The sequence below is a fragment of the Leptinotarsa decemlineata genome, unplaced genomic scaffold, assembly GCF_025532065.1.
Source record: "Leptinotarsa decemlineata unplaced genomic scaffold, Ldec_3_MD MMD2_tig00078422_RagTag_RagTag, whole genome shotgun sequence".
NCBI lineage: Eukaryota > Metazoa > Arthropoda > Insecta > Coleoptera > Chrysomelidae > Leptinotarsa > Leptinotarsa decemlineata.
Genome location: NW_027412747.1, coordinates 21,939,244 through 21,963,631, shown reverse-complemented (window position 1 = coordinate 21,963,631; position 24,388 = coordinate 21,939,244). Strand labels below are relative to the sequence as shown.

The 24,388-nt window shown below is 33.6% G+C and overlaps 1 protein-coding gene across 1 annotated transcript in view; it reads right to left on the bottom strand.

Moving 5' to 3' along the window:
- Positions 1–613: 613 nt before the first annotated feature.
- LOC111514333 (glucose dehydrogenase [FAD, quinone]) overlaps positions 614–24,388 on the bottom strand; it is an 87,914-nt gene continuing 64,139 nt past the window's right edge. Inside the window, exon 2 of the mRNA XM_074186008.1 lies at positions 614–2,476. Coding sequence (XP_074042109.1) covers positions 818–2,476 — 1,659 coding nt within the window. The 3' untranslated portion in view covers positions 614–817. The remainder of the gene's footprint in view (positions 2,477–24,388) is intronic.

The window sequence follows — 24,388 nt, the reverse complement described above, 5'->3', positions numbered from 1 at the left end:
AAAAATAAGCAAAACGTTAACTTCATCCTAGTTGCATGAAATTTGGCATATGGATATGAAATTGCCGTAGACACAACTTTTTCAAGTAACTCTTTGTTAAATTCGATCTAGAAATGCACTTTTTCAATTTCTTTTTAAAAAAAGTTGAATTTGACAAACACTGAACGTCAGTGGGTCGCAATTGGCCGCATCATTAAGTTAAATTCAAAGCACAAACAAGTGCCGAAGTTGAACTTTATTGAAACTTTTCGAAAAAAAAGTTTTCAATATAGTGCGCACTTTAATGGTGACGCTGTATATTTCTCAATGTCGTTTTTTAGGTTTGAGGGCCACCGTGATATGTAATTTATTCTTTACGTATCAACAGTACAATGATGATGTATTTGGTGAAAGTTCCCCCTTGATAAGAAAATCGACGAGTCTGAGCGATTTTCAATTTTTTTCACGAGTTCGCAGATTGGGGAGAGACACGTTTTAGCTAGGACACACTGTACACACTCCAGTGCTTCTGAAAGTCACATGTTCCTTGAGTCTTCCATTTCAATTTCAAACCTATAGTAACTTTCTCAATAATCAACTGAAAAAAGGTGTAAAAAAGTGGAACAAATTCAAACACACATTAAAAAAATGAGTTTATGCGATAAAATTAAGACACAATCTAGTATACTACTGTTGTTGCTGACAAACGCAATATTTGGCGACTAGAGGAAAGTTTGCAATGGAAAATGTTATTTCCACTCTATTACATTGCATCAAATTCCTTCACTCCGTTCGGTTACATTTATGTCAGATTTTATCAACTGTTCACTCACATCAGTCATTTAAATTTGGACTTGAAAAATTCATCAAAGTCGTACAGGTTGTCGTTATAACTTTTAGTCGTTTCTTTCAACCACGTCTTTTTAATATAGTCACTTCCCTTTTCACCAATCATGATAGTGGGTGCATTGGTGTTTCCTCTCACGATTTTCGGCATGATCGAAGCATCAATGACTCTCAACTTCTGTACACCATACACTCTTAGTTCAGAGTCCACAACTGCACTCACGTCTTCTTTTGGTCCCATTTTGCAGGTTCCCACTGGATGGTAGATAGTTGTGGTGTACGCCATAGCTACACAAGCCCAATATTCGTCAGAACCAAAATGAATATGTTGACAAGATGGAAGTGGGGTCGTGTCTAACATAATCCCGTAATGTTTGAAGAAGTGACTTCTTTCCAGATTCAGACACTGTTTGACCCCTTCCACCATCCTCAACAGATCTATTTCTTCTGTGAAGGTGTTGGCATAGATCAGAGGAGTTCCGAAAACAGGATCAGTATCGTTGAGTAATATACGACCTCTCGATTCTGGATTGAGCAGGATTGGCCTGGACATCAATCCACTATAGTATGGAAGAGGAAGAACTGCTGTATCGTAACTCAAACTAGGATCTGTGAAGAAGTTATCAGCGTTCACCGAATCTATCGAAATTTGTATATCCGGTCTATCGTGACTGTTCTCATACTTGGTCTGAACGAAAGCATTCGCTTGGATTGGACCTGTCGATGCCAGCGGGCCTTGCTGACTCTCCTTCCACTTGTATATATCTTGCCTCAGCTGCTCGTCATCCACCAGTGTCGATGTGTAATTCGTGAGACGAAAAACAACACCGTCAATTGTTGTGTGGTCCTGCAGATTGAATCCTACTGCAGAGTCTTTGAGAACCTTTATACCGTTCTCTTGTAGATGATGTGCTGGTCCAATTCCGCTGAGCATGAGAATCACTGGGGAATTTATTGTCCCAGCAGAGAGGATAACCTCTTTTTTAGCCAGGGCTTGAACTAATTTACCTTTCTGACTGTATTCAACACCATAAGCGGCCTTCGTTTCGTGATCTATGAGAACTCTTGTTACATGCGCGTTAGTCTGAACGACTAGGTTCTCCCTTTTGTTCCTTATCGGTCTTATGAAAGCTTTGTTAGTGCTCATCCTTTCTCCGTCTCTGGTAGTATGTTGTAACAATGAGGTTCCAATCAGATGTTCAGTATTCTGGTCAATTTTTTTCAAGCCCAGTTCTTGATAAGCATCCAAGAGACCTAACGTATTCTCGTCCTGGTAAGGAAAAATTTCCACAGTTTGGTAACCTCCAACACCATGGTAATGTGGATCTATTTTCTCCGGGTTTCTATTATCCTCGGATTTAATGAAATATGGAAGGACATCTTCGTAAGACCAGCCGTGGTTACCCATTTCCTCCCATTCATCGTAATCTCTAGGGTGTCCCCTGATGTAGATCAAGTAGTTGATGGTGGAAGATCCTCCCATGACTTTGCCTCTAGCCCAGTTGCATCTGCCTTCATCCCTAGCTAGGCAACTTTTTGGGGATGGTTGGGTTGAATACCCCCAGTCGATGCTGGAACCCTGCAGAGCTGACGCGAACCCAGGGACTTCTGCTACAACTGGTTCCTCGTCTCCGGCTTCCAGAAGAAGAACCTGCAAGTGAAAACTTGTATTAGAATCGACACCAAGGTTGAAACAGAATATTACTCGAATTGGAAATGAAACATAATTGAGGCGAATTCAAAATTCAAATATTACGTCTTTGGTTCCCACGAATAGTTAATAAGTATGAGTGTGGCGAACCGACTTTCGTATAGTGACCTTACTTCGTCTCTATCACAATGTGTCAAAGTACAAAATGACATGATAATAAAATGAATATATAGTTTGCTAAAACATGATGTCACTAGTCGACAATTTTACCAAAGGCAATGCCATCTTGATATTTCAATAAAAAATATCAAGCGGCAAAAAATCTGGTGACCCTGCAGGCCACTCTATGATGATAAGTCAGACTAACATTTTCTTTGGAGTGTTTTGAAAAGAAGTGGCATGGAATAGACTTCACAGTTATCAGATTTGTTATCCCGTGATACTTTCATGTTGATGTTTGAAGAGTCGAATCTATACAACACAAATAGCGTCTAAGAGAATTTTTGTTGTAGAATTTCCGAGCATGTTGTGTCGATCCACTTTGAAAATGCTGTGGAATGTTGTGAAAATAATTTTAAACGAGTTCTTCAATACTGTACTGTAAATATGTGATCAACAGTTTTGACTAATGAGCTGATATGGAAATTTCAAGAGCTTCATAAAAACATTTCTCTTGACCCTGTCGATGATTCTTGAATTTCCTTCAAACGTCGTTGGGCCACCGTGTATACTTGAATCTGGTGTCATTTGATTACCTAATGAAGTATTGCATTTATATTTTTCGTTATTATGTTAAGAATGTTTGAAAGTCATTATGCTAATAATAGAAAATGTTCACGTGTTCCAGTTTCAGTACTTTCAAATTCCAATACCGATTACTTCCAGTTCCTTTCATTTGTTTTTGTTCGATCTAAACTTTGGCTATCAACAGTTCCTACTTAGGAAAAACGAGTTTTGGTGTTTATTCGAGGAACTAGAACGTGAGCTTCATAGCTTTCGAAGTAATGATTACATTATTTATTGTATGATCTCAAATTGTTTGGTATGAATTTTCAAAACTATCGGTAAAAACATTCTACAATTTCGCGCACTCTATTCGAACTGACTGTTTCGTCAACTCAACATTCATGATGAGTGGAGTCGATTTGATTTATTCAATTCCCGAAACATCTCTCTTTCTCTCTCTGTTAGTTCAAAAGTGGCTATCAAGAAAAATCATTGCTGATTCAATAGAGATATTATCAATGTTTTTTTATAATCTTGATCGGTTTTAACTTGTTATAGAAAGTATTTATCATACTATCATTATTATTATTTTTACTGTAGTATACACTGGTCAGGCCCTGTCTCCCAAAGCCCCGATACATTCGGGAGAGCGCGCCAGCATTATCAACTAATGACCACTCCCCACACCATGGGGTGTGTGATCATTGGGTCCGAGAATCATGTGCCCTGAGTAAGCGCAGTGAGCCAAGAGTGACAGCCTTCTGTATCTTCAATATCTTCATTAATGATATTGCAGATGTTACAGATGTGTATTACCTTTTGTATGCCGATTATCTAAAACTGCCTCGTTCAGAACATAGATGATTGTGTGAACCTCTCAGCAAACGTAGGGCGAGTTGTAGAATGGTGTTATCGAAATAACTTGTCACTGAACCCGGATAAATGTAAAGTCATGCCCCATAGTTTGAAAACGAACATCTTGATCTTTGATTATTCAATAGAAACCGTTTCCCTGGTGAGACCAGAAACATCTACTGATCTTGGCGTCACATTTGACACTGCACTATCATTTAATAGGCATATCGATAATGTTGACACCTCCTCCTGTCGTCTGTACGGATTAATTGCACGTAACAGTAGTGATTTCAAAGAAACTTCGATCTTAAAAACTTCATTCTATGCTTTCATAAGGTCAAAGTTAGAATACGCGTCAGTTGTGTGGAGCCCCTTTTATCAATATCATATTGATAGAATAGAAGCAATTCGAACACGATTTTTAAAACTGCTAAGCCTAAATACCGATGGAATTTATCCTCCAATAGGAACAACCCACTCTGAATCACTACAAAAGCATAACTTTTGGAGTCTCGAAAAAAGGCGTGAATATTAAACTGTTGTACTAACCTATAAAATCATCAAAAACATTGTTGACTGCCCAACATTACTGGAAAAGTTTGATATTTGCATTCCTAGAATATGTTCCAGACACCCGAGTATTTCTATTTAAAACATCTCGCACGAATGTTCTGGAGAATTCTACAATCCATACCATGTGTAAAGTGACAAACTCTCTTAGCGATAATTCAGATATATTTAGTTGCGAATTGTCAAATATAAAATCCCACTTCCTAAAATAATTGTTTTGTCACATATAATAAATATAAAATTGTAATCTTTATAGTCACTTGTTTGTATTGTTTGTAGTGTTTGCAAACTTTACATTCACTTGTTTGTGATGTATTTATTATACTCTATTATTTCCTGCTCTGTAATTGGGCTATGTCCTGTAGAGTATTGTATTACAAATATATAAATAAATAAATTTGTCCGGCTAAGATTTCTGCGTTAGTGCCTTATTATTAATAATGGACTTATATTGATTTCGTAGCAAATTCAAGATCTATAACAAAAATACTAATATCTTTTCATGAGTGTCAAAATACTCTACAATTTTATTTTTTAACTAATTGTTGCTGTAACTTCTTTCGCGTGAAATTTACTCCACTTTTCTGTCAGATCAACTGAACAATATCATTATAATATGTGCATCAACAAATATTTAACGTTATTCTGTATCAGTTATGTAATTTAACAAGGACCCTCAGTAATGGTTATTTTCTCGATGATGAAACAAAATAAATTCGTAAATCGGAATAGTCACTTTTCTGAATTGAATTGTTCAATCCAACCGATCGGATACTCCAGCGATAAAAAAGTTTTTTGGACACAGCAGAACCTCATGAAAATTAGACTAACTACCTAGTCTGATCAGTTATTATAATCTCCTGATGACGCTGAAGTGGTGACTGAAATGTATGTCGAAAGAACGCATTACCCATCTAACATAGATCATCAACATTCTCTTAATTACATTTTTCATATACCATTCTGAATTCTCATGAAAATTTTCAATAATACCCAAATGAGCCATTAGTCATATTATCGATGTTGAGTGGAGCTCATAACACCACATTCTAGAAAACCACACCAAAATTAGTTATATTATATTATATTATATTATATTATATTATATTATATTATTTTATATTATATTATATTATATTATATTATATTATATTATATTATATTATATTATATTATATTATATTATATTATATTATATTATATTATATTATATTATATTATATTATATTATATTATATTATATTATATTATATTATATTATATTATATTATATTATATTATATTATATTATATTATATTATATTATATTATATTATATTATATTATATTATATTATATTATATTATATTATATTATATTATCAGTGGTTGAGTTGGAGATAATAACTGCCTTGCCTCTTCTTAGATAGTTTTTAATTTTTTTTCTAGTATTTCGTAGTGATAATGAACGATATCAATTATTGCCCAGATACGAATCATATCTAGAGTTAGATTCATTGTTGAACATGCCTCTATTTGATAATTAGTAGGAATATCATAATAATTATACGTTCACTTGTAGCATATCATCTTCCACATTCGAAAATGAGAATTTTCAGTGCAACACTTTATCTTCTGATGATGTTTTAGTATTTTCTCTGTTGTAAACAAACCAGAAAGCACCTGCCAATGGTTTTTCTCCGGAATATCTCTCTGAAATATCTTTGCAGGATGCGTAAATATCAGGCTTTTTCTGTACCTCCATCTCGAAAAACAAAATTTTGGATCATCTTCCACATTGTCGTCCTGACTGATTGCGTATTGTGCTCCAGATTCCTATCATCCGGACTGTTTATTTCATCCTTCATATTCGAGCATTGAATTAGTTTTAATTGCTTTGAATTCCGCCACATTCATGGAGATTTTCCATCTCTAATTTCGTCTCGAAATTGCTGTGAATACACAAACTTGTTCTGCTTTGAATCCAAACCTAAATTATGAGAGATAGTGGAATTTGCTAGCACATTCGTTTCGGGAGTATTCGCATTAACCCTTTTCAGTGGACTAGTTTTCACATTCAGGTGTCTTCATGGAATTTTGAAGGAAGATAATTATAGAGATGCTTCATGCATGATGAAGAAATTAAATTCGAGGTTGTTGGAAAATTGAAAACTATGTGAACGTTCGCTCAGTTTGGTTAACGTCTGGAGAGTCAAAATAAAGTGGCACTAGGTCAGGACGGCATGAAGGGACAAGTACGCGATTTTTCGAAAAACTCCACTACTTTCTTGAAAAATTCCAGCTTCAAACACAAAATTGTCACTCGAAATTTAGACTTAAACTGGTAATTACTACTCCAAATTCGAAATTACCACTTCCCTGACATCAAACTGAAAAGTTCGACTTCAACTAAAAAATTGTGACTCTGATCCCAAAATTTCGATTGAAAATTCGCCGTTTATATTTCGAAATGGACGGCGCTAAGACTTCCGTCTTCGCAGAAGGCGCACCTATATACCACTGATGATGTCTGCCGCAGTGGCAAACGAAACATTTGAAACTCCAGGTTCTATTAGATCACAGCCTACTAGCCCGGATTTTGTTTTATTCGATCGAGATTCCAGCTGTGAAAGCTTATGTTCCCATAATGGAGGGAAGTTTGAAGTCAAAATTTTGAGATTGAATAAGTAAATTCAACTAGAAAATACATATTTCGAAATATTCAACTCTCCCAAAAACCTACACCGTAGGTTCTGGTAAATGCCAGCCGGAAATAACTACTTTCCCGGCTAATGCCACGATGGATATTCAATAATGTCCGACAGACATTTATACCATTTCTCTCCCATTCGAAACTTTGGCCAAGTAAAAAAGGTGAACTTCCTCAACAACGCTTGAGTTGATCGATTTCGAGGTATTTACAATTTTCTATATCGATGCATATCACTTAGCTCATAGGCTGCTAAGTGAAGTTGCTGAGGAAATTACATCACATACGAAAGTAAGTAGTGGATCTCATCAAAATAAACAAATTGCAGAAAAGTTATGACAAAAACCAACTGTTTTTAAAAAATTTCAACAATATGTATCTCGAAAACTAATGATTTTTCGATTAACATTTTGAAGGAAGAAGTTGTTTATTCTGACGATATCCACCACGTACTCAGTTTTTGTAATGTTCTCAGAAACTTCACTTAGCGCCGTGGTAGTTAAGTAATATGCATCGATATAGAAAATTGTTAATTACTTGAGAACGATCAATTTGAAATGAATAAATGATTTGCCACGTCGAAAAAACCTCGAGTACCAAATTTCGTGTGAATTACTCATTTTTTTGCAAAAGTCATTGTTGAATAAATATAGTTTGAAAAACTAAAAAACACGATTTTGAAGAAAATCGAACAAATATCTTTTTAACCAGTATTTTAGGAAAAAAACGCTGAAACACATCAGTTGATTTCACGTTGTACCCTCCCCAACTTTTTCTTTTTTCAAATGCAAACCTATGTCGTGTATGTGCTCATTAAAAATCTCGTAAGAAATGAATTCTGACCATACCCTTTATTTTTTTGTGGTTACAACGAAATGAAAAAAAAACTCTTTTGAAAAGTTACAAATACCTAACTTAGTGCTATCTACGGGTGAATTAACGTAACAGATGCTGAAATCGGCCTCCACCCTCTACATGGCAGGCTCCTAGGCGATGGTAAAACCCGTCTACGGAATTCCGAATGGCCTCAGCCGGTATGTTATGTGATTCCACTCTAATTCTGCTTTTTAGATCTTCAATATTAGCTGGCCTATTTTGATAAACTTTGTCTTTCATATATCCCCAATAAAAATAATCTAATGGCGTTAAGTCTGGGGATCTTGGCGGCCATTCAATTGTACCACGTCGTCCAATCCAGCGTCCTGCAAATATGTCATCGAGATATTCTCTGACATTAATACCAAAATGTGTGGGAGCACCGTCCTGTTGGAACCAAAGTGTTTCAGTGGGGATATCTGGATCTGCTTCATTGGGAAACATAACAGCTAAAGCAGGGACTAATTCGAAGCGTAAAAAGTCCAAGTAGCGTTCAGCTGTATGGTTTCCTTCAAATAAGTATGGCCCTAATATTCTGTTGTTGATGATGCCTGCCCATACATTTACTTTCTGAGGACGCAGCGTACGAGCTTCGCATATCCAGAATCGATAGTTGTGCGCTTCCTTCGCTTCCTGACTCCAAAATCGATAGTTGTGCCTGTTAACTACTCCATGGAAATAAAAAATAGCTTCGTCCGAAAAGAGTATGTTGAGTGGAAACCCATTATTCTCGTCACATCGCCTCATTATTTCCTCACAAAATTGCAAACGCCTGTCATAGTCATCTTCCAAGAGCTCTTGGACAAGACATACCTTATATGGGTGGTATTTTTCTGTTTTCAAAAACCTCTCAATCGTACTTCTAGACGCAGGATTGTTTTGGGCTAATGAAACCGTTGACAAATGTGGATCTTCCTGCAGAGATACGGCAATGTCCAATTTTTGATCTTCGTCTAAAACATGTGACCGGCCACTTCTGGGGAAGTCCTTCATTGTACCATGTTCTTCAAATTTTTATGAGATCATTTGAATCTGTTTTGAAGCAAAATAATGTCTTTGTTGCTTTTATAATTTCAGGAAGATGGTTTTATATCCTAGGTCCAAATACAATTAGGAGAATTTGAAGTAATATTGAGTCTCGCATATGGAACGTCAATATCATTTCTTTGCCTTGTTTTTAATGTATGAATGTTGGAATTTTTATAAAATTTGTCAATATTCATAAATATATCTGTTTAAAAAAATCTGTTCCAAATCTGTTTGTCCGTTAATCAGCTGTCGCCCCCATACGAACGACAACTCTCAGAAGTTGAGAAACTTGTGCGAGCTAAGGACTAACGAGGTCTTACCTTTCAACGTGTGATTCCTAACACGGTTACAGAATCAATCCAGCTTCAACCAGATAAATTCTCTCGAGAAAAATATCTGGTCGAGGTGGGAATCGAACCCACGTTCTCCCCATCGTGAGTCGGGCGCACTACCACCGCGGCCAATTCCACAACATATACTTCAAGAATATATAAGCTTGCTAGAGGTAAAATTTTACAAGAAGGGAAAATATTTCTACATGAATGGTCATAGGAAACTCCTGCCGTTAGTCTCAAAATTTTCTTTTGGCTGATGAACACATCCCATGGATAGTATTACCCCACAGACACAACCCATACCTCAGTCGTGAATTTACTTGAGCGTGATAGAAAGTTATCAACTGATTTTGTTCCAGTGCCTCTTTTGAATTCCTAAAGATAAATAAAATGCTACCTAACTTTGACACTAACTGTTCACAATGAGATTTCCAGCTGGGAAATTCATCAACATATACACCTTAAAATTTCACGGTTTCTGCAGTACTGCCCTTTGGTTCATTATCAGATGTATAGGTGAGTTTTTGCTGAAACGTTATTTGCCTAGTATGAAACCTCACGATTTGTGTTTTCGACTGGTTGAAATGTAGGTCATTACTACTATAGTAGGCAATTAACTTTTCCATATATACATTGCATTTTTCTTCAAGGCGGTCATAATCAAAATCTGATAGAATTAACGTAAAATCGGCAGCGTATGCTGTGTACATTTCATTCCCTAAAACATTCTCTATATCATTAACGTAGAGAATGGAGAGGATTGGACCTAAAATTGATCCCTGCAGCACTTCCATATCGTGTTTGGTTTTATCTGAATTTTTTGTTATTATCCCATCATTACATTTATGTTTTATGCTCACATACTGAGTTCTATCCTGTAAAAAAGCTACAAATAATTCTTTCCTGTCTCTCTTTGTTGTTGAATCGAGTAAAAATTTCAATTTCCATTCCGAAATGAATATATGTTTTTCTTTCAATCCATGAATTCCAAATAACCATTTTTCTTCTCAAGGATTTCCCCTGTCAATTCAGATTTTCACCGTCGAGCATGTCTTACGGTACGAAGGAATTCGCTGCGTGTTTTCCATTTTATATGAGTGCAGTTATTTGCCCACTCGAATATAATATTCACTCGACATATTTCTGTTGAATTTGTTTTGCGACGTTGTCAACAGAGTATTATTGTTTCCGCTTCACAAATACTTCTACCACAGCGCTACCTCCCATTCTTCTTCTGAAAAGTTCTCGAGGTTCTCTAGCGGAACGTTTGCGACTGATGTTTTTTCTGTGATAGTTGAATCAGCTACAAGCTGATTCAACTATCACAACTATCGAATTCACTTTTCAAATATCTACCTCTCTATCAGAAACAAAAAACTACCTAGATTTTCGTCAAATATCAAGTTCGGTTTTAACTTGAATTCTGTGAATATATTCAGCATCTGGTACTATGAGAATGATATACAGGGTGTAACTGAATGAGTGTGAAACAGTTGAGGAGGTGATTCATCATCGAAAAACAGATAGGATGTTTCATATAAAAAAACTTCATTGAAGCATTCCTTGTTAAGATACAGTCCCTTAAAGGGTGTACATAAAATTTGTATAATAATTTTTTTCACAAGCACTGAAGAAGTTACAATATTGAAATCACCCTGACGTTTTGTACTACCAAAAAGACATCAAGCATAAAAAACATAACTCCGAGCCACACGTTAAGAGAAAACTGTTCTCGATGGTTAGTTTCGACAATAGCGTGAGGGTTTTCATCAGTCCATATGTGGTAATTATGAAAATTAATAATCTTGTCCCGAGAAAAACTACATTCGTCTGTGAATTATATCGTCTTCAGAAAGTCACAATTTCTTCTAATCATTTCCAGCATCCAATTGCAAAATTCAAGACGGTTCGGAAAGTCTCGCGGTAACAGTGCCTGTAATCGTTACAGATGGTCTTTTAAAATTCGAAATACCGTCATATCATCAACATTTAACTGGGAAGCAATCTTTTTAGTACTGGTAGTAAGTTGTTCTTCAATCAAATTAAGTACTGCTTCCTCAAGCTGTGGTGATCGTACTTCTCGATGGCGACCACAATCCTGTGTTCTTTTGTCTAATGAAACATATTCTCGTAATCGTTGATGAAGTCGAGCAAATATTCTATGTGAAGGATGCTGCCGTTGAGGATAAATTTCAGCATATCTTCTAGAAGCTTCTAACCCATTCCCCTGCGACAGACCGTAAACGTAATGCATATCAGCCATTTCCTCGTTTGTGTTTGTCATTTTGATAACAAGTGAATTATTGAAGTAACAAATTAAGAACAGAACAACAACACACAATTAGTATTAATTCAATTTCGAAAATTCACAAACTGACAGCGTCATACCAATTTAATTGTCACTATCGCTAATAGCGACCTACTATATAGATTAATTTCGTATTTTCGTATTTATGACGATGTATCTCTGTAGTTGTTCCTGAAATTATTTTTTGCTGCGAACTGGTTTATTTTGAGCAAAAAATCCAGGAGACATTTTTTGTTTAGAATGAAACAGTCTATAGGAAATAAATTTTCAAATGGTAAACAAATGATAAGACAAAAAGTTACATTGGAAATAAATTTTAGGGGTTGCGTTGAAAAGAGCAAAAAAAAAGGGTAGAAAAGAGGTTACCTAATTCTGAAATTACATTCAATGATCATTCGTCTACTTCGAAATTGGAATTTGAAAATATTTCGAGACGACCCATTCATTTTGTAAAAATTCATATTGAATATAGGATAGGGAAATATCCTTTGACTAATTTCTACGACTATTTTCATTTATTTCGACCGGTTTCGGTTTATCAAACCATTCTTCAGTAAATAGTTCATTTGAGAATGGTTTAATGGAGCAAAACCAGTCGTAACAAATGAAAATCTTAGCAGTAATTAGGCAGAAGTTATTTTCCCTATCCTACATATCGAATCGAAGTTGAAATTCACTTCACTGTTGAAAAATTGATACATTCATCAAGGGTAATATTCATTTGGGAGAGAAGACGTTTTGAGAAAAACAATCTTGGGTTTCCACTTTTCTATTAGTATATAGAAATCAATATATTGAAATCCGAGCCAAAACTATGATATATGAATGAAAATTCCTGAAGAACACTATGCAGATCATACTCAGAAGTGTCTTTCAGATAGTGATTGAAAAAAAGTCTATCCGAAGCAATTACTCCATGAAACTGCTGAGGATATATATGATAAAATCATATTGTGGACTGAAAAATACAATTTGAAACTCAACAAATCTACAACTAACACCATATTGTTCAGCAGACGTGATGAAAGGGATTCGAATGTGATACGTTATGAAAATAGTGAAAAATCAATTAGTCCTGTAGAAACTGTAAATATGCTAGGAACTGTTCTAGATAATTTTAATTAATATGGAATATTGATACCTTATGTTATAACTGAAGAACAACTGCTATTCTATTAGATTCATGTCAAATCACTGCAGTATTTCATCAGTTCGGACTCCCATTGTCTAATATAATATAAATTTATTTGAAATCCCTGAAAAAAATTTTAAAAAATTAAAAAGATCAACCGAATATAGAAATTTTATTGAACAAAAACTGAAATTGACAAAAAATAATATACAAGCAACTACCAAAAAAATAAAAAAATCGAAATATTAATAAAAGCTGAAAAAAATTAAAAAATATTATTAACAAAAAATTAAAAATATAATTGAAAGATTCCAAATCAAGTTACGTCACGACGTTTCGATTGTTAGTATCCACAATCGTCTTCGGGTGATAACTGATATTTTTTAATTTTTATCAGCTTTTATTAATATTTCTATTTTTTTATTTTTTTGGTAGTTGCTTGCATATTATTTTTTGTGATTTTCAGTTTTTTGTTTAATGAAATTCGTATATTCGGTTATTCGTTTTAATTAAAAAAAAAATTTTTCAGGGATTTCAAATCAATTTATATTATATTAGACAATGGAAGTCCGAACTGATGAAACACACCACGAAACATTGTCAACCACCTTCAAACAAAACACTGCAGCTCTAGTATACTCTTAATATTGTACCATGCTAACTTCCATTCACACCTTCGAAATAGCATTCTCAACTGGGGTATGAGTGCTTCAGCTAAAAGGATATTTATCATCCAGAAATATGCAGTTAGAATAATAGCTAAGCTAGGGTACCGTGATTCATGTAGAGATGCTTTTAAACATCTAAAAATACTTACACTTGCTGGCACCTAGATACTAGAGGCTAGTATCTAGCTCATAGAACTTCTTTGTATGAAAAAAGCATAGAGTACAGTGGCTGTAAATTATACAATATGCTTCCAATAGCTCTTAAGAATTCCCCAATTATTAATGCGTTCAAAAGTCAGCTGAGAAAAATGCTAATTCAAAGGACTTTTTACATCATTCAAAAATTCATCAATCAACTAAACTGAGATCTTGAACTTTAGCCCATTTGGTTAAAGTGTTAACTTTCAATACTTGAGAAATTGTGTGTTGATTATATTTTATTGGCTTTTTTATATTCTACAACTAGTTATATTTATATTCTTATATTTATTTGTTACTTTTATTACTTATGGATGTTTATCACTGTTTGTGTTATTGTGTTGTTTATATTATTTTGACTGACTTATAATATGGTTACATATTATTTGGACTGACTTTTATAATATGCTTACATGTAGTTATTCACATTTATATGTTTTTACATTCACTTTTACTTTTATTATTGTCATTTTCTTTGTTTATTATGCATTGATTTCTGTACTTCTCAACCAAAGAAATAAATACTATTCTGGAATCAAAGCAGAAATCTTACGCAACGTAATATATGAGAGAATATCGATAGAAGAAAAGCAATGTTTAACTCATTGAATAGAACTGACCGATACTTGAAAATCCATATTTGACTATAGTGAAAATCATACAATAAACTGCATTCATTAGTTCATTTTTTTAATGTTCGACTCAATTTATTTTCGCACTCATTACTTACTCTTGTCGAAAAAATATCTTTGGGTAAGAATTGTGTAATTCGATGTATGTATAGCCACCTAAGATATATCTAATTATATCCTAAAATATTAATTCTGTGATATTTTATATCCATGTAGATATGTATAATGAATAAAATTTTGTCACACCTCGCAAAACTAGAACAGGTCGTTAATTAGTTTCAATGTGATAATGTTGAAATATCCATTGAAGGATTTCGCCTGTGTAACTGAATTTATCATAATTTGTTATCGTACTTCAGAAATCATTGCAACTTAATTAGATAGATAGATAGATAGATAGATTTATTTGATCATGTTATTTGTGAATTACATTTATGACAAGTCAGGAAACAATGGTACAATGTACAAAGTTGTGTATGAATAAAAATGACACTGAAATTTGTGATGGTTCAGCACAACATCTGAAACATGAAAATATTAAAATCATTCCGTATATGTACAGTTCATATAATCTTCCAAATTATAAAACAATTTTTCATAAGATGATTGTTCAACCTCCTCTTGAATACATTCATGCACAACAATACTAGATCAGAATGCAAAACATTGTAGAGTTTGATATCCAGCGAATTACTGACATTTCTAGCTTGACGGGGGTTGTATCATTTTTTGTGCATTTCTGGTAGTGTCATTGTGGTAGTGTGAATGGGAAAAATATTTATTTTTATTCTTGTAAATCTGAAGCAGTATGTGGTAGATGAAAATACAAGGCAATGGTATGATTTTGAATTTCATAAAAAGTGGTTGATGTTCATTAAGTGGGACACCCGCTATAATCCTGAGAGATTTTTTTGCATACGGAATGCTCTGAGAGCATAGGAAGACCTACCCCATAGGAGTACACCATATGTTAGGTGAGTGTGGAATAGTGAATGATAGCAGGTTATTAGTGTTTGGGTCCTCAGAACTTTCTTCAGCCTACGAAGTAGATAAAGTTTGCTGGATAGTTTTTCACATAACATTTCAATGTGATTTTCCCATTTGAGTGAATCATCGACAGTTATGCCAAGAACTTTAACTTGATTGTTATTTGTCAAGCGATTATTTGATGATATAATGATATTTTGGGTTTTATCCCTATTTAACTTCAACTTGTTTCGTGGGAACCATTTTTCCGCACTTTCTTTCAGTTCTTGTTTTATCTTTAATATAACGTCAATATCGGAACTTTCATTTAGCATTGTCGTATCGTCTGCAAAGCAAATCATTGTTTTGGGAAGCATATAGTCGAAAATGTCATTTATGTAGATAACAAATAATGTAGGTCCCAGAACAGACCCCTGAGGGATGCCATGAGGCATACTTTTTGTATCTGACAGAGTACTATCCAAACAAACTGCTTGTTTCCTTGAAGAGAGATAGGACATAAAGAAATTCAAAGATGTTCCTCGGATTCCATGGTACCCAAGTTTTTTGATAAGGAGATTGTGATTAACACAATCAAATGCTTTGCTCAGATCCCACAACGTTAAAGAGGTGTGTTCGCCACGTTCCACATTGTTTATTGCATTTTGTATTATTTCCATAACTGCATCAGTTGTGGATCTGTTTTCCATGAAGCCATATTGATGTTTGTGGAGAATACTATATTTATTCATAAAGCTCATCAAACGTTCTTTAAGTATGATTTCACTTCTTTGATTGACGACTTGTTTATTTTGTGGAAATTTATTTCCACTGGGGATACACTACAAAAACACACTTTTGTCTATTTTCCACGATATTTTTTTATTGTTGACTAGTTTCGGCTATTACACCATTTTAAAAACTAACTGATTACATTTAAATCTGAGTAATTTATACCTAAGTTGCCTATCCTATCATAAATAATTTGGTACCTATATTTTGTATACCTGTAATATCCATAATCATAACAAAACAAAGCTTTTTATATAATGTAGGTTTTGGGAACTGGATTATAGTTTCAGGAGAGGACTATTATTTAGATGAAGTTGTTCGTTGAGAACAATAGAATTGGGAGTTTTCTTTGACCTGTTTATTCCCATAGATTCCAACAGTTTCATCATTTTCCCTTTTTCTCATGTGTGAAGGACCTTCAAATCATCTTTATCTATTTTATGTTTCGAATTTTGAAGATGTTCGTACATTAATGATGACATGTTCATGATACCTTGTATCAAAACTTCTACCAGTTTGGCCTGTATATAGGGCGGGGCATTCACCACATATATATATATATATATATTTGTTCATTGCATATTGGTCAGCCCGGTATATGAACGGGGCGTTGGTCCACCCAGCACTTCCCGAATATATTTAGGTATATACTTTTCGGAATACTCTTCAGTGATATGATTTTATTAATAGGCCCATCAGAGGGGTAGATTTTTTCTGAAAATAAAAATTTTACATATCCTTTATACCTTTGTCAGCCCCATGCCGTTGGTCATCCCATAGTTATACAAATCGCTCTATGAAGAGCATCTTGGTCAGCCCGACAATGCTGCCACATCGAAGGGCTGACCAGGAACGCGATCCATTTCAGTGTATCATTGGATTTCATCGTGAGGGTATCAAGTGTTTTTAAAGTCCTGGCAAATCCAGTTTTTCAAAAGTGAACTATGTGTTAGTTTACCGGAAAAAATATATTAGGAAAAGAAAAAGATGCCGTTACTATTGACTATTTATGTTTCATATAGTTTCTGTATTATGTATGATTGATTACTTGTTTATTTTGTGGTAATTCATGATCACTTTAATGAAATGAATAAAAACACTTTTGTCTAAGTACCACTAGTTGATTTTATTTATACGACCTGTTTCGGGTTTGACCCCGCATTATTAAGTATTTTTTCAATACTTCAAATCAAATCAAAAATCTTTATTTCCGTAGACCTAGGGACGGCATGGAAAAAGTCACATAACTCAGTACAATTACAATGAGGTCACAATCATAAAACAACATAATTATATGATATATTACATAACATTCAGACCATAGTAGGGGTACAAAAATTAAAATTTAAAATTCCAAATCAGACTGAAAAAATTCATCAAGCGAATAAAATACCTTTTCACAAAATACTTTCCGAACATTTTTGTTTAGAGAGCTTTACACTAGTTATTTTTTAATGGATATTGGGAGCTTGTTGTACAGTTTTTTTGACATGATATGAGGTCCATTAGTCACCTTGGCTAACTTATGACTAGGAATTAAAATGTTATAGTTTTTTCTCAGGGTGAAGCCCGAAAGAAGACATGTACCATCTCTGTTCTGAAACTTGGTGCAATTTGATTTAGCGTAGATTACGCAATTAAAAATATACATGCAAGTAACAGTTAATATATTCAACTTTGCAAATAGTGGTTTACAGGAATCGAGTTTTTTTTTAAAACAAATTGTTGTAATATTTTTTTTCTGGAAAATTAATAAGTCACTGATTCTTTTGCAGTTGCCAAAACAAATAATACAGTAATTGAGGGCAGAGTAAATATATGCACAATAGTAACTTTTAAGAATTTCAATAGACACAAAATTACGCAGATTTCACATAACGAAACAATGTGTCGCTAATTTCTTCAGTATGAAATCAACATGATGATTCCAATTGAGTTGGAAATCGATAAAAACTCCTAAAAATTTTTTATAGTTTACCTGTTCAATACTTTTAATCTCAGACCTAACCAATACACTACAATCAGTTTCCTGAATTGTAAAGAAAATGGTGTTGGTTTTAAGATTATTTAGAATCAAGCCATTCTTAGAACAATAATTTTGCATGTTGGATACAGCATCATTTGCTCTTACTGACAATGTTTCACATTCCGAACCACTGACAGTAAAAGATGTGTCATCAGCAAATTGTATAGAGCACTGTGGATGATTAATTTTTGAAAGGTCATTAACAAATAAAATAAATAGTGTAGGCCCCAAAACACTACCTTGGGGCACAACTGTAACAACGTTTCGAAATTCAGAGAAAAATGACCCAGTCTGAAGCCTAACTTTAACAACCTGTGTACAACCAGTTGAATAGGTTTCAATCCATTTCAGACTTGGACCACGAACGTCCATGTCAAACAGTTTATCAAGAAGAAGACCATGATGACAGGTATCAAACGCTCGTGTCAAGTCGAAAAGAACACTAAGTGATTTTTCATCGTTGTCGAAGTTTGATAATACATGATTATGTAGAGAAAGGATGGCATCCTGGGTTGACAAGCCCACTTGAAACCCATATTGGTTGTCAGATACGATATTGTATTTATTTAAAAAGGACACAAGTTTTGATATGATTCTTCAAATATTTTCGAAAATGGAGATACTAAAGCAATACCTCTGTAGTTCGACATTACATGCTTATCGCTTTTTTTATAGACTGGGACGACCATTGCTTGCTTAAGTCGGGAAGGAAAAATACCTTCAGAGAAAGATAAATTGATTAGATAAATCAGAGGTTCCATTATTTTCAAAGCAGCCTTCAATAAAACATTGCCTGGCAATTCATCAACCCCACTGGAATTTTTCGAACATCCGAATTTAATTATTTTCACGAGTTCAGTTTCATCTATTGGATAGAGGAAAATACTCTCAGTTTTTACACAACGATTTTCAATGCCACCAGGTGCAGTATTTTTTACTAATGACTCCACTGAATCGACAAAATAACTACTAAATGCTTGAGATATACCGGGACCATCGTCAACAAGTACACCATCGCCAATGTCAAAATAGCTGGGTAAACATTTAGATGAATCGTTTATAATAGTATTTTTCCTGATGATAGACCAGGCAGCTTCAGATTTATGTTGAGCCTTGTGGAATTGATTATTAAAGTATTGACTTTTTGAGAGCACAATTTTTTGTCTATGATTTTTTAAGAGTTGCTTATATTGACCCAATAAATGTACATTGGTTTGGCTCTTGTTCAAATTATAAATATCTCTTCTTCAACGATATCCTTAGTAATCCATGGTTTGTGTCTACTTGAATTTTGATTTTGTTCAATTTATTGAAACTGTTTAGGAAAGGATATATCAAAAGCTTGAAGAAAAACATTATGAAAATGGGAAAATTTAGTATCAAAGTCAAATTCAGTGAAGTATAGAAAATTCCACTTTTCATCCGATAATAAATTTATGAAAAGAAGGATATTATGATCATCAAAATTTCTCTTCAAAAAATTATAGTATATATCAGCGGCGACGAAATTTATAGGTAAGGTAATACTTGATAATGGGGTCAAACCGGAAAACGGTCATATAAATAAAATCAAATATAGGTAATTAGACAAAAGTGTTTTTATTCATTTCATTAAAGTTTCAGTATTCCTACGAAATCTGCAATTGTTTGACACGCGTTAACTATTTTGGCGCGAAACTCTTTGAGAACCGTTACGATCTTTGCAATGGTCCTAATGCTATTTTGTTAATTGGCTTGCCAATATTTTGGTATACTTAGAGAATAATTAGAGAATATATGGGTATATGACGATTAAAAATAAATATCATAGAATCTACTTAATTTTAAGTAATTCACTGTTTTCCAATTCCTAACTCAAATGAAATATTATTTTCCTGTGTTTTCATTTTTATTTCGAATGGATGTTCCAAATTTGGTATATCGATTTGATGTGAATGTGTGTAGAAAGTAGCAAGTATTAGAATAAATATGATACTTCACGGAAGCTCATCAAATTTTTTTTATTCAAATAGACGTTACAGTTTGTTCAGGACTGTTGTATTAAATATTCATTATGCATATATTTCTTCAAGCATTACGATATCCATTTATCACTAGTGAATAATGAAATCATTACAGAAAAGCAAGTAGGCAAGTTCGTTGAATATGTCAATTCCATCCACCTGTCAATAAAATGTACCACTGAGAGGAAGGTAAATAATTTATTGAATTACCTTGACTCAACCATTACAAAAAATAACAATGAACATGAATTTGCAATTTTCCACAAACCATCTTAAGACATTACGAACATTATCATACATAATTCCTCTACACACTCTTACCAGCATAAAGTTGCTGCATTCAATAATATTCTTCATAGACTATTGAATAATTTCCAGAGAGAGCTGAGTTTGATCAAACAAATCAAACAAAAACTACAAAAGCAAGCCATGGACCACATCTACCCAAATTCAAGATGCGATAACGTCAGTTATAAGACATTGTCATTTTTGGCTGAACCAACCAATAATATTTTTTTGAAGAAAGACTGCGTAAACTTAGCTCACAGAAATAGTAATAGTCCGAATAATAGTGTAAGTGCATTTATTAAAAACAATAAAGACAAAACTTCGGTATCGGATAGATCAGGAGTATATCAGCTGACATGTGGCTCTTGCCCAAAACTGTATAATGGCCAAACAGGGAGATTATTTTCCTAAGAATTAAAAGCTTAGATGTAATTTTGTGACTAGAAAGATCAATTTCACATTTGCAAACCACCTCTTAGCAGAAGCACACGAGTTCAGTCATGAATATGACATGTTATATTTAGAAGAGAAGAGTTTGAAATTCAATCTGCTAAAATGTCAAGCAATCAATAGATTCAAGAATTCGGGTAACTAACTAAATGATCAATTAGAATTGAATAACCATTACTGAATACTTTTCAAATGTGGGGACTGGGACATAAGCTCAGGTCATTTAATCCATTACAAACTCAGGTACTTGAAATGTAGGTACTTTAAATTTTAAAATTAGGTATACCAAGCATTAAATTTGTAAAATATAGTAGATAAAGATACGCCCGAAGAAGCCATTGTATGGCGAAACACGTGTCGTGTTTTTATAAAACTGTTTAGTGGAACATTTTTGACTGTGAGTTTTAGAAAGTATTTTGAAGTGTTTTGTGTGAGAAACTTTGCCAAAAATCCGACAGATATAATTCAACGCGACAAAAGTTGTTTTCTGTTAGAAACTTGACAATAGAAATAATTGTTGTATACGTTTTTGTGAGAGATTTTATCAATTAATCTAAAAAGTCGTTGACTTATACTTCAAGGTCCTTCTTCACAGTAAATTAGAAATCAACCCTGAAAAATCATCGTTGTATTCCTGATAAAATCACTTATCCAATAGATGGCATATATGGGGTTATTTTGTTTGATATTTTGAAGGGGAGTGTGTACGCATCTTAGCGATACCTTATATTATTTCACAAAAATTAGGTGTTTCGGGAAATTTACATTACTGTCTTATTTATGGAGATATTGAACGTGGCTCCTTTCGAAAAAAATTCCCTATATGCAATCAATTATTTATATTTTGAGCTGTTTTGGAATCATCCGTATCTCTGAGTATAGGTTGGAAATGAGTCAAATCACTTTTCAGTATCGTCCTTCCATTTTTTATTTTTATCATTCATTTTTGGATCCATTTTCAACCCGTTTGATATCTTGATAGAGTTTTTCAACACACTGATCTCATTTCAGATCATCAGACACGCACAGTTTTGAAAACAATAAAACCTTCTCAAAAACAAACTTAAGAAGTGCTAGAATTGAATTGATTTCTTGTTTGTATCTAAAATATAAGGAAAAGAAATATTCATCATTATTAAAAAATAGAAACTGGGCTGCAATCAAAGAATACATTTACAGTTGTTATAGAAAAAAGAAATAATATTAATATTTTTCATTTGATATTTTTTTACCCATGTTGTAGTTTCATTTCATTAGAAATTATGTTATTTTTTCATACTACGTGTTTATTAGTTTACCGAACAATTTTTGTCAGCAGTTCTCAAATTGAAGAATAATACTCCATTCAAATAAATGTTTATTCAACCTGATCAAATTTTTTCTGTGCTGAAATATTCCAAGTCTTTTTTATTTTGATTGAAATGTCTGCTGCAGGTTATAATCGATGATGATATGACGTATTCATCGTCATGAACAGTCAACATAATAAAAAAACATTGGTTTAATCTCCACTTCATTATGTTCAACCTGAACAACATCATACCTCCAAAAACTGAAAGGGAGTTTTCGAAAAAACTATTGCTAAGAAAAAGAGAATTGAAACTTATTACTAATATCTGTTTCACAAATTATATCTTACCTTATGTTAGTCACTCAGAATTTCGTTTCGTCATAGAAAACATACTTAGTGCGATTTTTACCTAATTTTTGAACTAAATTATATATCGGAAATCCGTAGTGCTGCTGCGGATTTTTATATAGAATTTATTCAAATTGTAGACATTCTGGATAGTCACTATTCATTTCTCAATAAATTCATTACCAGATCATTCATCACATTTTAGATTTTTCGTTTGTGAAAAAAATGTCATTTCTCATCTACTCATTTCTACTCAGTCACACTTCGATTATTTTTGTGCAGTCAGGTTTTCAAATCTACAATTTCAAACTCAAATCCGAAGTTTCCTGCTTAATGTCTAAAATTGATTTACACAACGCGATTTCTGTTGAGGCGTCCATGCCAAATAATTAGAATTTGAAAATCTACATTTGAAAATACAAACAGGAAACGGTTTAAAATATGTCTGTCGCACCCCTACGAACGACAACCCTCAGAAGTAGAAACTTGTACTAGCTATAAATTAACGAGGTCTTACATTTTAACGTGTGATTCCGAACACTATATTGATATTTTCAACTTATAACATATTCAAATTTTTGTATCTAAGATGGCGCAGAAGTTAAAATTGCTTCGACAAGCTAAATGGAATAACGCACTGTTAGTAATTATATTATTATTATCCTAACTAGTATGGTGTCGAGTACATTTCCGTACTCGACACCGTTATCCGAAAAAGCTGATTTCGGGTAGGTAGTCGAATGTGGGAAAGTATGAGTTCAGATCAAGCATTTTTCTACAAGTGAATATGTTACGAAGCTCTGATAGAACTTTTATATGCCAAACAATTCCTGATCTAAATTGCTTGTAGATATAGGGTGATGCACGCATACGCACGCTTGTACAAAAAACATACAAAACAGGAACTTTTTCATAAAATTCTACATCTCTCAATAAATTTTCCATCTCTATTATCGAATTTCTGCACCACGACAATCTAGTTAGAATCATGAAATGCAAGTGCAGCGTTGCCCGATTGTGGGCTGACCAACATGCTATCCATTGAAAGTGTTCGTATAAACCTGGGCTCACAAAGACACTATTCACATCAGGTGTATACAATTATACAGCCACGCCTCCTGGCGAAGTTTTGTGAAAGTAGGTGGTGTATCAGCTATGTGTATATGGTGTAATGGTCGGCCCAACCGAAAATTTGCTAAACGTCATTTCACATGATAACATGTCCTAAAAACACTATATACAGTGGGAAACGTTGGTGAGCCCGAAACCGGGACGACCGACGTTTCCAAGGGCTGACCAGAGTTCACATCGTATATTCTACGGGCTGACAAATGACCGTTTACATATATATATATATATATATATATATATATATATATATATATATATATATATATATATATATATATATATATATATATATATATCGACTAGAATGTTCAAACATTTGAACAATTATCCATATTTACAAATATCAAGAATGGATTTGTTATCCAAATTTTTCTCATGCACAATCAGTCACAAACTCTGAATGATTATCAGGAGCACTCTGGCGTATTTATAATTTTCAAAATATGCTTCGAAACGTCCAGTTATATGAAAGCCATAATTCATCTCTTTCCATGGAACATACATGCTCTTTTACGAAAATTACGTGTTTGGCTTCATTAATTGGGTAGCATGTTTTGTGGGAGAATGTAGTCATTGTTAGTGGGCTTTATTTCAATTTCG